At 42.5% G+C, this 17,170-nt stretch overlaps 2 protein-coding genes across 5 annotated transcripts in view; one reads left to right on the forward strand and one right to left on the reverse strand.

Moving 5' to 3' along the window:
• The window catches only part of tnmd (tenomodulin), a 56,984-nt gene extending 49,836 nt beyond the window's left edge, over positions 1–7,148 (forward strand). For both annotated transcript variants that reach the window (XM_040119357.1, XM_040119358.1), the window contains exons 6-7: positions 1,265–1,359; positions 5,572–7,148. In XM_040119357.1, coding sequence (XP_039975291.1) covers positions 1,265–1,359; positions 5,572–5,781 — 305 coding nt within the window. In that variant the 3' untranslated portion in view covers positions 5,782–7,148. The remainder of the gene's footprint in view (positions 1–1,264; positions 1,360–5,571) is intronic.
• Positions 7,149–10,450: 3,302 nt separating this feature from the next.
• The window catches only part of elf1 (E74-like ETS transcription factor 1), a 42,241-nt gene continuing 35,521 nt past the window's right edge, over positions 10,451–17,170 (reverse strand). For all 3 annotated transcript variants that reach the window (XM_040120016.1, XM_040120015.1, XM_040120018.1), the window contains exons 5-9: positions 16,987–17,148; positions 16,765–16,848; positions 15,940–16,132; positions 15,366–15,725; positions 10,451–14,199 (exon numbers count right to left, since the gene is read on the reverse strand). In XM_040120016.1, the coding sequence (XP_039975950.1) occupies positions 13,386–14,199; positions 15,366–15,725; positions 15,940–16,132; positions 16,765–16,848; positions 16,987–17,148 (1,613 nt within the window). In that variant the 3' untranslated portion in view covers positions 10,451–13,385. The remainder of the gene's footprint in view (positions 14,200–15,365; positions 15,726–15,939; positions 16,133–16,764; positions 16,849–16,986; positions 17,149–17,170) is intronic.

The following is a 17,170-nucleotide window of genomic DNA, read 5'->3' on the forward strand; positions in this document are numbered from 1 at the left end:
ACTGAATCTGTTTTCTTAACGGCTACTATGTTAGACTATTTCTTAAAGCAGCTGTAATACAAATTTTTATAATCCCAATGTATCATATAAAAAGTGAAAACACTGTGACAATGTGAAAGGGGTTGCTTGTAGTGATGAACCTACAGAGAATTATCACCTGAATCTACAGCTCCCCTCAGCGTTATGGAGCTTTATAGTGAGTTTAATTATTTAGTTGTCGGGCTTGCAACTTTAATGTTTTGGTTCACTCAGTGATTTCATTGCATCATTTTCGGCTGCAGCAGGCTGCTGTTTTCAGCAAAAACCCTCTAAGAATCCACTGTACACCACATGATTAGCGCCAAACAGCAGATAGACACAGTTAGCTGATGATGATAGAGCGTTTAACAGCTTAAGGGCCAGATATATCCCTCAGGAGTCTGTTGAGAGGAAAAAACAGAGCTGAAACAGAGTGAAGCTTGGACTTATATTCACCAGGTGTTCAGACACACAACTCTGAATGAATGATAATGTTGCTCTGTGGGTGTTGGATATGCACATAAGCAACTGTTTGCTGATAAGTTAGCTATCAAAACAGCTTGCTTTAAGAAGATCAGTTATTGCAGGTTTAAAAGGAGAAAGAATAAGGGATTGCCGCTTTAGAACCGAGAAAAGTGTCATGTTATTCTAGAAAAATCAGCTGTATTTTTCATATGCTTTAAGAAAATAAGACTTTTAGGACTCAATAATAGACAAAAATTTTTTGATAAGATAAGGATTTTTTGCAGTGTGTGTGTGTGTTATATGTGAAATACGAATCTACAAAATAATTCTAGCCACCAGATAAATGTAGTGGAGATAAAAGTAAAATATTTCTCCCTGGAATGTAGCGGAGCAGAAGTATATCTCAGTCTCAAGTAAAGTAGAAGTACCTTAATGTTGTACCTAAGTACAGTACTTGAGTAAACATACTTAGTTACATTCGCTCATTCATTCTTTCTCAAAAGGATGTATAGGCTTTCATAATTAGGATCTGTGGAAAATGATTAATGAGTTAGTATCACAACAGTAACAACTCCATTGTTTGACAGAAGCATGAAAAAGCTTGGACTGAGTTCCAGCGTATTTCCCCTGAATGTTAGTAATTAGCACCAAGCCACTGGGGAAATAGAGTGTACCAGCCAAAATTTAATCTAAGAGGTTTCTCATTTTACATCAAACAACACAAAAACTGTTGTAATTACATAAACATCTCCTCTCTTTCTTGCTCCCTGTGTGTATTCAGACGCTGAGGTGGAAAATGTGGACGCACCCGACGCAGAGGCCCCAGGTCAGCGTTTCACCCGAGACGTCCTGGACCACGTTCCCGTCAACGACTATGTAAGTGGGACCCTCTGCGCCACGTCACCCAGGGACCACACCGCGAGATACAGTAGAGCGACTTCAATCAGCTCCAGCTTTGCCGTGACTCTTTCTGCATATAAATTGCTCACTAATTGATGTTAAAACTGACTTTGTGCACCAGAGGGCATAGCAATTGCTCTATATATCTATTTAAGTAACGCCAGTTCATTGAAGACTCCCTTAATGTCTCTCCATTAATTGAGAGGAATATCCAGCCTTTCAAAGGCACCAACTTGTGCCTTGCAGCACCCGTTAGTGCCTTTTTTCACTTCCCTTTTTCTACGGCAGTGGAAAGCACCGCACGAAGGAGCCCTTTTCAAGGTCACTCATTGTTGCACAGATAAGTTACGTTTATTTATAATGCTTTAATTATCAAAGTGCATAAAATGAGGGGAAAGGCCTAGTGGCATATTTGGGTGTACTGCATGTAAACCACTCGGTACTGTATGATTAATTATCCCCGACTCTGAAGAAAAATCACATAAAGCAGTGTATTGCACGTGAGTTATGCACTCACAGTGCGACGAAAAAACAGCAGTAGCACACTTAAGAGACGAGGAACATACACAGGTGCATAGATATCCAAGGCACAAGCACATACACACACACACACACACACACATTCAGCACTTACAGGTGAATAGCCAATAAAGCTAAATTTAAGGATAATGAGCCGGGCTCGGTCTGTTCCTCAGAGCTGTGGCAAAAAGTAGAGAGGGACATGCAGAGAAATGAGACGTACGTACATAATGTAATACATTTATCAGGCCCGTCCCAGAAACTCCTCCCGCTCAACTCCTCAATTTCCCATAAGCTCCTCTGTCTTCTCCCTCATCGTCTGTGGCAGGAGATGCAGTGCTATGCAATTAAAACATACCAGGGGATGAAAAACCGGCTCTCCTATTGAAACGCTCTGCCTCCATCAGCAGAGTAATGCATACCACTGCAATCCATTCCAGCAGCACATCCAGAGACTCTGTTTGTCGGTCCGGCGATAACAAAGGCCTTTGTGGCCAAGCAGAGGGCAGGCAGCAGTCTGTAATTGGGAGTCTGAACTCTTGCTCATGCCAGTAGGATGCCACATGTGTTAGCCAAACCTTTTTTTTTTTTTTTGCTTCACCCAGAACTCATGTAAATGTGCACACAGACAGAAAGCACACACAGTCTGCTACTCGTGCTATTTCTCTCTCTGCCTACATCCTTTCATCTATCACACTCACACTCACACGCGCGCGCGCGCGGACGCAGCGAAAACATGCGTTCACTTCATCTGCATTTAATAAGTCTGAATTTCAGTGGCGCACCTTCAGATCTTGGCGCATCGTGCGTAAGGCAGAATAATCGTTTGAGTCCTTGCGACAGAGGCTGACAGATATATGAAGCCGACCTTTGCCACAGCTGCCATGCCAAAGTGCAGTGTGTATCAGAGGTGGCCCTGGAAAAATCAAACTGAATAACTGCCATCTGACAAGGCTGAAGGGATGGTAGCACTGTCCTTGAACCGTATAGCAATACTGAACTGACCTCGCCATACATACACATGTAAACGTGTTTGGTGTGTTTCTGCCTGCATATTAGTGTTTGCATTGTGTGTTTGACTTACAGCACCCTTACAAACCTCTGGGAGACGTGTTCAGGGTCAGGCTGGATGGCCGTTCATGCATAACAGAGGTGCAAAAAGCTGAAGGAATTCAAATCTGTGAATGCAGGAGCTGTTGGTGCCTCCAGAGGAATCTTTACACTGAAGCTAAAAGCTCCTTATCACTTTGGTAAACCGGCAGAGTTTACTGAAATACATCACTATCTCCTTATTCAATTACTCCCAATTTCTTTGTCATTTCATCTCACCGTAGAGCACGGTGAGATGAAAATCTGAGATCAGGACATGCAGCAAAGCATTTCATATGTTGCACTGTCCTGTGTGTCTACATGGACAAAACCCCTTTTTGAATACAAAGCATGGTATGATACAGAAATGTTATCGCTGCTGTTTGGATCCTAGAATGAATGTGGGGATTTCTGCTATGAGATTTAATAACACATCCAGGCATGTGCTTCAAGCTCATGAAAAGTGGTGATCAGCATGTGTGAAATAACACCAACAAGTGTGGAAATTAGAGGAGTCATGCTTTGATTTGTTACATCTTATTGAACGACTGACGCAGTTTTCTACTTTGCAGACTCATTCATATCCAGTGCCTCACGTTATGCATGGAGGTGTCTGTGCGCGTGTGTGTGTGTGTGTGTTTGCATTCGTATATGTGAGCCTGAGTGTGTGATGAAATCAGATGCAGCACGGAGGTAATGGCTTTTACTCTTCATTAATGCTGCTTGTTTGTGAGTGACTGCCTCAGATTTCCCAAGGTGAACCATTCTTATCACTGCAGCATCCCACTACAGACGGCAACTCAAAGCCAGAGTGATTAATATGTACCCTCCGTTTTAAAAGGATAGCTCTGATTAATAGTCTTTAAGGTACAATGCTGCCTATTGGCTGTTTGTTTGGATAAACACGACGTCATTTGAATAAAATATTTTCTTCATTTTCCGAGCCGGGGCTCCGGGTTTCCTAACATCCCAGTTTTGGCTGTGAGGAGCAGATAAGATTATTGCTGGTCCATTGACAGCTTTCGTGTAGTTTCCCTAACAGATTGTTGCCTGGAAGCTGATGACCTGTAACTTGACTGGAACAATAAATCATTAAAGCCTACCTGTGCTTGTCATAGTAATAAATCAAACCCAGCTATCCCAGATATCATCTGTCACCACCCTTTCTATGTGTTTTAAGAACTGTATCTCTCATGAGTGTGTAATTTTACTCCGTTTATCATAGTATTCATCATAACATCAAATGGGCATGGGTTACTTTTTCGTAAGACGTGCTTGTGGTGAATTTGTTTTTATGTGATTATAGTCCACTAGCTGCTACAGAAAAGAAAATGAATAAAATGTGTGTGTAAAACCACTATAATTGACTACACTAACTTACAGAGTAGATGCAAGAAAATCCCTAATTCCCATACTTAATGTAGCAGGGGACAAGAGGGACTCAACCATGTGTTCCTGTGGGTCCTGTCCTCTTAAACAATTCCCGCACATTTACTGTTCCCAAGAGCGGATGTGTTTTGTTCTGCACTATTGCATGAAGCTGAGTCATTGTGAGCGCTTGCAGAGCATTATGCCAGTTTGTTCTGAATGTGAAGTCGGCGCAGGCCGTCGTCTCCCGGATCCGAGCAGTTTAACAAGACAACGCAGGATTGTCTCCGAGGATTCATTTACTAAAAGAGATTGAAATGTGGTCAAATGCATACTGAGGGCAGTTGTTGCCTCATCCCGCGCGGTGCGTTAAGTGGCACTTCTTCAATCCCCATTTTGAGTTGCTCTTGATCAAAGGCATGGAACTCAGCCCCTGTGAGTCTACGAGGGCATGAACCAGCCAGCACAATGGAAAAATCCAAGGGCCATTAATTCTACCCAATTTACCTTTCGTTTGGGTTTCATTTGGCCCCTCCATAAATTCAGAGGCAGCCACCGAGAGCAAATGAAAGAATCCTTGTTAGGCGATCATTACTCTGCTAATTGCTTCAGGAATGTGCCGTGCACTTAAAGTCAAGGTCAGGGGGAGGGCGCCAAGACGTGGGGAGGTCTAATTTGAATGCTCTATCAGAGGAGGGGCAGCCATTTTGCTGCAGAGTGTGGGCTTCGGTCGAGGGAGTTAAGAGGTCAGAGATGAAAGAAATAGTGTAATTATGCAGGTTACTACCAACGTTAGAGTTGCTCCGATTGAAGATAGCACTGATAGAGAGGCTGTGAATGCCGGATTCGGAGATGGGGCATTGTGCAGCCGGCAGTCTCGCTACCTCTGGTATAATAGAAAGGTCAAGGGTATTATATCATGTTTTATGCTCCTGGAGCTTAAATCAAGCCTGCACCATTCTCACCGCTATCTTGATCTCTTTGTCACAGTCATCAAGCAGGACGCAACTTTGCATTTTCCCAGACATCAGTTCTGATCTTTTTCCCTTTTGTTTTGGGTTTTACATATATTCTGCTGACCTGCAGCCAAAGCAGGCTCATCAATTCACGCTGTCCCCTCCTCTTCCTCCTCTTCTCCTACCCTTGCCTTGGGAGGACTGACATTTGTCTTGTGTGTGATTGTAACCCTGCCCACTCCTGTGTCCTCTGCAGAGGGATGTCGGAATCGAGCTGGATAACCGCCTGGATGAGCGCGGCTACTGCTGCCAGCACTGTCGCCGTGGTTACCGCTTCTGCCGCCGCTACTACGAGCCCCTCGGTGGCTTCAACCCATGGCCCTACTACTACCAAGGAGGCCGGGTCATCTGTCAGATTGTCATGCCGTGCAACTGGTGGATCGCCCGTATGCTGGGGAGGATTTGAGGAGGGGCGTGTGCCGACCGGGATTTAAACTGTTTATGTCGTTCTAGTTGCAAATCCTCCTTTCGATAAACATTCCTGACCACGTGTGAGACCAAAGCAGTCCATTGCACGCACAATTATTATCCAGTCTGATAGTTGGCCCATTGAGTTTTAGTCAGTCTAAACTGTCTAAATGGAATTTGAAGTGTTTAGATTCTTTCTTAGAAGTCACTGGCCGCTCACAGCTGTCTAATTTTCTTTGCTCATCTACCTATTTGGTCTCCTTGCTATCTAATCCTGTTGAACGAGTGCAGTTTAGTTTGGAAGATGTCCCCAGAAGCTAATCTGCCCTAAAAAATGCTTCAGCACTGTCTGTCCTTACTTTGTTGTGCCTCATTTTCTTCCTTTATAGGTTCAAAGGGGTTGCTCTATATATATAGCAGTGTATGAACATGTACATACAGCATAACAATATATACAACAGTCAGTGAGTGGTGCTATCATATTAGACATTTAGCTATTTTTTTTTGTGATCATTTTTTAAATCTTGCTTATATAAGTAGCAGATAAAACGCCTTCCTATATCCACCACAAGACCTCCCAATAATTAAGTTGTCACATTGTCACAGTGACACAATACACAAACTAGGTCATACAGCACTTCTTTGATGCGCACACAATCCCTGTTATAAATTATGTAAAACTAAGATAAAATATGACACCGTAAGACACCCGATATACAAGACTTAATATATTACACGTCCACAACATGAGAAAAATATTTCCAACATGTTTGAATTAGGACAAACTCAGGAGAAGAAGTCAAAAAGCAAAGAAAACACAGATAATAGTACTAACATGCCAACACAGAGATAGAAGAAGTGTCTGAAGACTAAGCCTGTGTTATAAGAATTCTTTTCTATCTTTTTGGTATCATGTAAAACTAAGGAGGTACACTATAATTACTGATGTACCGATCTCGGCTGTCTTTTGTGATGTACTCACTGCTGTGTTATCCTCCCTTGTGTTCCCTGTTGTTGCAATACACAGAATGCTTTAAATAGTGCTACTGTTCAAACAGTTTCTTCTTTGCTGAGGCGATTTTAATCTGTAACACCACATCTCAGTCTGTCGAGCAGAAGCAACTCTCATCTGTAACTAACGGATAAGCAAGCGGGATAGGCATTTGTAATTGATGTTCTGTCATGAGAATAACAAGGTGCATAAATGCCCAAGAGTATTCAAGCAATGTGAGATATTCAAAAGTTAAACAGAGAGACTAAAATGGAGCAGTCTTGTCATAGTTTGCTTTGAAGTCTTTTGTATGTTTCTATCTCTTTCCCTGATTTTTTTTCCAATTAAAATTTAATTGTGTGAATAATCTCAGCTGTCCTATCATATGAAACAATGTGATTTCCTTGACAGAAACTTATTGCCCCGGGGTGTTTGTGTGAAATGTCTGAATCTGACTCATGCAATCCATAGAATAGACAGATCTCTTTCTCTCTTCTCCATTATTCCCATTGCTCATTAGCAGAAAAAATTTGTATCAAATTAAAAGAGTCCTGACATGAAAAAAAAAACAAAAACAGACAAATATGCTTTTAATTTTCCATTTAATAACCTGAGACTCTCTAAAGTATCTAATGCATAATAATGCTTTGCTTATAGTAATTCTGTAAGTGCTTTGCAAAGGCAACTGGACTTGCTTGAAGTTGCCTTTGCGTAGCACTTACGGAATACCGTGACCTGGATGACTGAGAATCTTCACAGACACTTTGTTTACAGTGATCTGAAGTAAATCTGGATGTTGACTCATGTTGGCTCAGTGTGATAAAAATGTCAGTAATATCAAAAATATTTGGCAGTGGAATGGATCTTTTGAAAAATAGGGACAAACATATTACTGTATGTAAATGTTTTATGGATATGCTCATAAATGGAGTTCAGACTCCAACTATATTGTTATTTTTAAATTAATAATGTCAATTGCCCAAAGCAACATGTCGAGTAAAAAATAGTGGCATGAGTTAAGAAATGCAATGATTGCAAATATACTTCAAATAAACTGACAAGTGTACTGCAAAGCCCCTGAGCCAGTTCTAAAAAGTTCATAAAATCAGTGTTTATATAATTCATTTCTTACTATTTTCCAGCTTATCACATCAAATAGTCAAGTGTTTATTAAAGAGGATGCACTCAGCGTGCTGGTATTGCTGCTGTTGTTGCAGAGCTTCTGCACTCACAATGTTGGGAAATTGTGTAAAGTGTTATTTTTCGTAAGATGCTGTTAGTTGTTAGTTGTCTATCTGGCGAGGTCTCTGAGGACCCTGAGGACTCTTTTGTGTAGTCGTGAGAGTAAATTGCCATGGAAGCCCTGAGAGTCGTTCTGAAAAGGGATGGCTCACCCTGACTGGAGAGGCTGATACAGATATTACAGCCAGCTCCCTGAGAGCTCCTCATGCCTGTTGGGACAGAAGTCCAATATTAACCATGAAAGTCAAACTTTAAAAGTGCAGACGTCTCACAATTTAGAAAAAAAAAAAAAAAAAATCATCGTGGAGGAGACCCAGAAAGACACTGGATGGTGGTGATACTGCATCTGCACATATGTACGAGTAAAAAAATGGATGGCACTCCAGTTGTTACATGCTAGAAAGAGCGTCCACTTTTTGGTATCCAATACGCAAATCTCCAGAGGCCACTGAAAGCATCTTGTGGAAACAAGTCGGGTCTAAAGTACAGCCAAAAAAACAAACAAACAAACATACAAAAAAAACGCTTTTAACGTTGTTTGCATTCTGTGTGCATGGTTTTCTTTTCAAAGATACAGCATTTTATGATGTAAATAATGTGATGTTTAGCAAATTAGCTTATTTAAAGGGATCTTTGGTGATTGAATCTGAAGACTGCTGCAAATAAGTGGAGAGGATAAAGAACACAAGATGGTGGAGTTTTTTCCTCTGAAAATGCAAAACCCTGAACTACTCAAAATCAAATGATCTTTCATTATTGATGTATGGCTTTTTTTAAAACCCATACATCCACATTAATGGAGGTTAATTTGCATTCCTACCATGTATCAAGTGGTTCAATACTTTCTACATTAGATATGAAGAAAAAAATCTGCGAGTCTCTGACAGTGAACTCCTCCCTTGTAGACAGAATGAAAGAATATCTCATTCCAAACGAAGCCCTGCACAATCTTTCTCATGCATTTTATTCACTGTCTGGTGAAAATCCCCCTCCAGAACTTGTTTATCACTGTTTTGATGAGGAGAGGAAACAAGATTGACTGCTCTGCAGGTATTACAGAGATACAGAGCATCTACCACCCAAAGGATTCCGCCTACCTGGCCTAAGGCACGGCCACTATCATTGAAGTTCACAAGTAAATCAATTCCATTTGTTACTTAACAAAAACACAGCGAAACTTCACTCCCCGTTGCTTATTTTCATTTCAAACAATTGCTCTTTCTTTGAGATCCATGAGTTGCTATTCTGGGGTGGAGGAGAGTGAAAACCAGTGTAAGAGGAGTGTCTGTTTTTAGATTAGTGACCTGAAGAAATAGCTCTCTGCAATCCAGACTGAGGCTCAGCCTCTGCTGAGAACACGCGTATCACCAGTGCCACCTTGTGTGGAGAGAGGTGTACTGCTGTAACATCAAACCAGACGTTTTCTCACCATTTCTATGTTGTTTTTTTTACGTTTTAAAACACTGTTACACCTTCTGTCCTTACATTCATTTATTTTTGGTACTTTTCAGGAAAGCCCTCAAATTTTAAAGTAGTCAATGTAAATGTAACCTTGGCTGCAGGTTGTGAAGTTAACGTGCCGCATAAAGCTGCAGTGGCCGTGAGACTGCTGTCACCGACTCCTTCCCTCTGTAATGTTGCAATCAGTCTGGTGACCTGATGGTTAAATAAGCTCTTCCTGTACTGTTCCTGCTCACGGGCTGGAGGCACAATAATGTCAGCCGTCATCCTTCAACTCCCGCCACTGTGAGAGGCAGCATGGCACAGCAGTAAACACTTGCGCTGTGTCAGTGGCTGCAGGCGACATAGAAATAGTCCTCCTCCCCCAACACCCGGCTCTTGCTCCATCTTCAGGGTCTCTGACTCACTAACCAAAGGAATAGCACAGACATAACAGCTGTTACTAGCCTTTCATTATTTTAGTAATCCATAACAACCTGCACTTACCATATGGCGGGCGATCAATGAACCGCTGAACAGAAAAGCTAAGGGTCTTTTTAGATGTAATGGAGGGCTGTTTGTTCCTGAATGTGGGGCTTGTGCAATGATTTCAGACTCATTTCAACTATTTTCCCATCTGCAAAACGCTCAGGAAGATTTTTGCTGGAGTGAAGAAGGTTGTAGTGGTGGTTGTGCGTGAACTTTTGGCCTGTTTTTTCTGTGTGTGTGTGTGTGTTTGTGTGAGTGTTTGTTTGTTTGCGTATGTGTGTGTGTGTGTGTTTGTTCGTTAACCCTATGGCAAGACTGGACTGTGTGGCACACAGCTGTGCATGTGGGTGTCGACAGAGCTAGGCACAGTAGGAAAGCCCTGCTGCCAGACAGTTTCCTCCACAGCACCACCCCACGCCCAAACCCTGAATACACAAACACACAGAGTCAGTCCAAGCCGGTGTAACCCCCCCCTCCAAGCACACACATGCACACTCGCCTCCTCACACACACAAACAAACACATCAACATAACAAATGCTCTAACAGAATCAATCCAAGTCAGCCTAACCCTTCCACTTGCCAACCATAGCCTAAACATACACACGTACTCTTGTCTCCCAGCAAGCTGTGGTGACAGACTCAGCTGTCTTCAGCTCTGGGCATGTCACATGCTAATCTATTCATCTGCCCACAGCAACTGGAGAAGCAGTGCTCTTAAGTACAGTCCAATCAGTCTCTGGCCTGATAATGGCTCCATTCCAGTTTCCTACTTTTTCTCTCTCTCTTCAAATGCCATGTGGTCGAATGTCCCCCAAAGCTGCGACAGCCCAACAATATAAAAAGACTCTGAGTTTTCAAGGCAGACATGCTTCAGTTTCATTCTTGTGACAGCAGAAAATTGAATTAACGTCTTTCTATTTAAATTGACTGTTTAATTTTTCGCAAATGTCTGGCGTGACATTTTATCTGTGCCTCTCGCAATTTCAAAACCACATTATCTACTACAAAACAAAAAATAAAGAGGGTATTCATTGAATAAGATTTTGTTTTTAATTAGTACATTGACTTTTTCTTAAAAATCTATTCTATATTCGGCATAAGGAAGGCCATTGACAACCCAAGACAAAAGAAGCAACAAAACGTAAGCGGTGGACATACCTCAACATCTCACAGACAGCAGTGCTTTAAGGAAAAAGCAGTGCAGATACAAGAATATACACAAAGAAAAAAAAAAAAAAAAAGCAGCAAATCCCCACTCAAAGACTGACAGATTTCTATGCAAATGTAACCCAGTGTAATTACTGATTGTCAAAAAATAAGTATACATTCAGAGTGTCTTTGCAGACTCAGAGCCCTTTGGCTGATGTGGGGTTTTGAAGCAGCTTTTAACTCCTTAGGTGCCAGTGCAGGTGGAGGTCAGTATGTCTGAACATCCTCACTCTGCGGCTACAGTCTGGGATGGAAAATACAACCAATTTAGCTGTGATACCACTTAAGATCAATATGGCTTCATCCCCAGCAGGGCTGCGGGGCCGGTCAGATGGCTGGCTAGGGAGGTCCTTAACAAAGTGGGACACCAAACAAAGAAGGCACAGACTCGACAGACCCAAGAGCAAGAGAGGAGGAGGAGGAGTGAAGAGAGAAGAGGAGACAAGGTGAGAGGAGATGAGACAAGGCGAAAGGAGACGAGACAAGACGAGAGAGGAGAGAAGAGACATGACGAGAGGAGATGAAGTGAGAGGTGAGGAGAGGAAGAGAAGAGATGAAATGAAATGAGAAAAAAAAAGAGCAGTGGTATGTCTTTGTACCAAATAACTAAAGGAACTTCAGATATTATTTCAAAGAAACATTGATTGATATATCTGACAATTGATGAATTACACAGAGCATAATATTTGTGAATGTATAGCCTCAACTGCTTGACTGTTGAAAAAGGTAAAGAGGTATGTCCGCTGAAAAGGGGAAATCAAATGCACATTCAGTACATGTTCATATCACACACACAACAGAGGCTATCTACAATAAGAGAATATAGCAATGGGATAATGATGCTGCACTGAGCACTCGAGTCCAAAACTCATGAAAACAGAAAAGCTGAATATACGGAAGGCTATACAAATGAAAAATGCCGGTCTTACAAAAAACTGCCAAATAAGCTTCCTGGTATTAACATTGATATTCTTTGTATTTTCCCTCATGTCTACACATGTAAATAGAAGATAAATGTGCCTTTTTTATACAGAATTTAGAAATTCACAAAATAAATAAATTCACTGTGGCCTTAAAATTGAATCTCAATTGTATATGTATATGTATATAATGTGTGTGTGTGTGTGTGTGTGTACACATACATACACACACACACACACATATATATATATATATATAGATATATATATATATTCCATTTCATATAAGCAGGATTTAAACCTTGGAGCCTCAGCAGAGGCTGATATAATATAATCTGTATTTTCCTGTATTTTCTTTCTCTCCATTTCTGCCTCTCAATTTTGCTGTGCCCCCTGTCTGCAGCTCTATACAAATAGTTCTGATGTTGGACTGTCCTTGGAGGACAGAAAATGCCCATTTCCATAGTAACACAGTGTTGTAAGGCCAGGAGTAATGGAGAGCAATTGCATACCTTTTTGTTTATATGAAAATAAATGAGTAAGTAAGTTCTTAAAAGTCTGAAAGTCTGATAAGCCATTTAGTCCGTTTTTCATCTTTTATCCCCGACGCTTCCAACAAGGAGTCTTGAGCTGCTTGAACTTCCTGTAAGGCACTCTTCAATTAAACTCTGAGATGTGTGTTCACCGGATTGGACACCGTGACACAGCTTCCACCCGTCATCCACGGGAACAGAAACTTGAATGTGGTTTAAAAAATAAGCACATTTACTCTGTATGCTCTCAGAGGTTTGATTTCATTGCACCATTTGGCATTCAGTCCCCAGTTTTGGCTTGTTGCATTCTCCTCTTTAAACATACAAGTCCAGTGAGATGTAAAGTAAGAAAATTACTAACTGGCACATTTGGTAGACGGAATCCCTGGTTTATCCAATGGCTGTTGTCCAAGAGGAGGATTTGTTTTGTGTGCATGTGTGTGTTTTTATATGTCTTTGTTTGAGTGTATCTGTATCTGTGTGTGTTGGGGTTTATGTCTAAAGATTATAATCCCAAATCTGAAAAGTGTCCTCTTAGAAAAAAACTAAACACTATACCTTGATTTTTAAAATTAGGCACATGGTCACAAAATATGTGAGTAAACAATAAATCCTGAGGCCGGACTGACCAACGTTTAAGAGCAAAACGCTGCAAGATCCCTCGCTTCTGATCTCTGATCAGATCACTGCGGTTGGAAAAGAAAACATTAAGGCTATGGTCAAAATGGATTTATTTGTTGTTTTTGGTTCAGCTTGTTTGCAAGAGTCCTGCAGCGCTAAGCCTCTGCAGGCTCTGTCTTTATCTGGATGAAGTTTGCAGGCAGGTGGACAGACAGTGGCAGCTCCTGTAGGCCTTTGATTCCCTGCTCAGGCTGCAGGGACATCTCCCCACGCACTTCGAGCTCCTCCACAGGGGTCAGGCCCTCACTAGGGCTGCTACTCTGGGAGGAATGTCCATTAAATATAGTTTCGCTTGCAGCCTCCTGGCCCTGGATTTGACTGGTATCAATGACCACAGTTCTATACTGCAGCTCTGCCTCCCCTACCTCCATCTCTTCTTTCTCAAACGTATGTGCCACCAGTGATGGATCACCGTTCACTATCGACTGGAAGTAGCTTGGGTCCAGCATCTCCTCTTTGACCTGCAGCCCCGAGAGATCGCTGGATTTGAGCACAGTGGCAATTACGGTGCCGGGCTGCTGTGCCACCATGGTCTGTCCGCAGGTTGTGTTGATGGCCACCAGGCGGGGGAGACCGTTGAGGTTGGAAGCGATGGAACTAATGACTCCTGGAGGGGAAGTGCACGAGGAGGAGGTGGAGGAGGAGACAGCGGAGGAGCCCAGACCAGAGACCAGGAGCTGCTGTGGAAGGCTGTCCTGCAGGCTGTTGGCTCCACCTGCTAGAGAGGCTGTTTGGATGGTGAGCACATCTTTACCACCTGCTGTGGTGGAGGGCATGGTGTGGAGAATAACCTGAGGCGGGGGAGAGTGGCTGGAGTTCCCATTGGCCAGAACAGTGGTGAGGGGAACAGACTGAAGCGAGCCGGAAGAGGCCAAGACAATAGGAACTGATGCAGGAGCACCGATGGTCCTGAAAAGACAAAACCAACTAAATATGAACTTGTGTTTCTTCATCTTCTCTGACAGAGCTGTTGTAATTGAATATTCAGTTTGTATCTTTGTAAATATAAACAAGGATTATTTTTTAATGGAACCGTGTAGAGAAAGCTACCCAGTGCACAGCTATGATCCTAAACAGCAGAACTAATGCCCTTTATAATATAACAAAGGGCGCTGTCAGCCGTACTGCAGAACTCATTATTCTCCTTGTTTCCTAACTGAAGACAGTGGTTAGCTGCTCAGAAAAAAGTCCAAATGACTGATAATACATTGATAATACAAGTAGTGGACACAGCAAACAATAAAATTGAAAGCAAATCTGCACAACACAAACCCCAGCCTAAAAACATCATCAAATTGTTGGTGAAACACCTTTCCGACGTCAACAAAAATAAACGTGATTCACAAATCTCTTTACTGTGCTTCTCTTGTACTTACTGTAGAGCTACTGGATTAGATTGGATTATATCATGAAGTATTTTGCTGTTATTGTATCTACCCCGGTGCAAACAGTTAAACGTCGCAACCAAGTAATAAAGGGTTGAGTCAGTCATATTATGTGAATTTCAAGGACAAGTGCTTTTCTGTGCATGTATGTGTATGAGCACCATATTGAAGTTATTTTGTGTGTGTCAGGGGGACACAAGTTTGTGTTCCAAATAAACAAACTTTACTCCTCATCTGAAACTCATCTGAAAAGACTTTTGCTATTAAAACATCCCGCGGGTTTAGAATAGAGCCTGTCAATACTGTTACAGGTCAAGACTGATATTGATATTTGACAGTTACAAAAATCATATCGCAAGATATCGGCTGACAGTGGTTTTTTCTTTAGATAAAGACATAACAAACACAAACTTTTTGGGAAATACACTTATTTGCTTGCTTGCTGAGAGTTAGATGAAAACATTGATACCACGCTCATGTCTGCCCGTTTACTGTACGTAAGGTCACCGTGAGCAGAGCCAGGCTAGCCGCCCCCCCCTTTCCAGTCTTTATGCTAAACTAAGCTAACTGAAATCAAAGCATTCTTCGTTTACCTTATAGTGTCTCTCTCAAAAGACCTCTGACATAGTTCACAGTGTGGAAAACTCTGCTAATAGTGTGTATAACTTCAAGAATGTGTGTTCTTCTTACCTCATAGCTTGTGATGGATCTTGGACACCTAACCCTTGATTTGCTTGCAACACATGGACAGATTGAAGGAGATGCCCGGCGTGTCCACAAATACCTTCCTGGGACAGACATTCATCATTAGGCTCCTTCTTCATCTGCTTCACTGAGACTTGGTGATGACCATGGGCCCTCCCGTGCCCTTTGGACCCTCCTCGGACCATAGACCTCCCATTGGTAGATCTCTGGCTACCGTAGCCGGCATTGGCATCAGAGCCTGGGTCTTCATCCTCGATCACCACCAGATCAGCCGGCATCTCCTTAAACTGGTATACCAGTCGCTGCCCCTCCACTTTAGCCAAGATGCCTCTTTGATAATAGTACCTAGAGGGGAAAGTAGACAGGGAGCTGTTTAACACATTATAGACATGATCATCAGTCAAATCTAACAGCCTCATAAAACTTTAAACCATCATTCCAGTGCGTTATTATGAACATGTCTGTGGAACCGTGTCTGCGGGGTTCAGAGCTAAATGGGAGCTCGTGTGCATGACGACAGCGCTTTGGAAAATGGTGCTCATTTGTATGTTCCTCTTACCTAAGAGCTCTTCCCATGGTCTCATAGTTCATGTCAGGCTTGTTCTTGTGTTTCCCCCACAGCTTTGAAACAGCTTTGGAGTCCACTAGTTTAAAGATGCCTTTCTCCCGCTGTGTCCACTTGATGTACTTGGGACAGGTGTTTTTATCCTGCAGTAGAGCCAGAAGGAATTCCCACAGGTAGATGGTGTTGCCTGCAAATTGGGGGAAGGGGGACAAATCCGGTCAATCTGTTTAACAATCAAGCACATTTTAGTATTACTGAAAAATATTATATGGCAGCTATTGGGTTAGAGGAGAAACTAGTCTTTTCTTACAACTACTGTTGTGTCAGTTGTGTGTGTGCATATGTGCCTTGGAAGGGAATTAATTATACCAAGCCTGGGAACAGATTACTCTAATTGGTGAGATACTGTGGCCAGAAGTGGTTAAAAACAGCAACGCTCCCAGCAGTCACTTGAATCCCAGACACCATGACAGGGTGATGTATATGTGTGCAGCTGAAGCTGCCGTCTCCAGCCCCTCCCCCCTCTGTGTCACACTGTAAGGTACAATAAGGGTTCACGTCGAGCAGCACTAGTCTGCGTCTATCGGTAGAGCATCAGTGTGCCCTCCAGCCCGCAATCACTTCTGTTTCCCTGTGAAACACAGCACTTTGAGAGCCCCTCATCCATTAACTCGGCCAGATTCAACCCAGCCAGACAGCCGGGGTTGAGGACCGCTGTTTGCACCCTCCACGGGAGGAAACAGGGCATACACAAGAGGAGGAGAAACCTTGATTTTTATTGGCTCATTACAGAAAAGCGAACTAGTTAGTGAGGCATACCTTTGCCCTCTTTGCTCTTCTTCCTGAGTGGCAGGTTAGGGGTGGTGATAGGGGAGCAGGGACGCACCGCCCGTGGCTTCCGCACTATGATTCAAATTGAGGGATAGTGAGTTATAAGGTGGAAGGTCACAGTGAAATCATCCAATTACCTACAACACCGAAAGTTTACTTAAAGAGATCATTCCTGTGTTCTAACAAGGAGGAGGAGAAACACAGTGTTACCTTTGTTTTTTTTCTGAGGTTTTAAGGGACACTTTTGGGGAATCTCATCCATGGACGAAGTGTCCTCATCTAGGGACACATCAAGGGCACCACTGTCCATCTGGTCAGGCCTCAGTGGGGCGTATGTCAGGTCTGACTCCAGCAGAGTGCCATAGGTGTGAACTAAACATAAATAAGAGATACA

Source organism: Xiphias gladius, chromosome 23 (genome assembly GCF_016859285.1).
Source record: "Xiphias gladius isolate SHS-SW01 ecotype Sanya breed wild chromosome 23, ASM1685928v1, whole genome shotgun sequence".
NCBI classification, from domain to species: Eukaryota; Metazoa; Chordata; class Actinopteri; order Istiophoriformes; family Xiphiidae; genus Xiphias; species Xiphias gladius.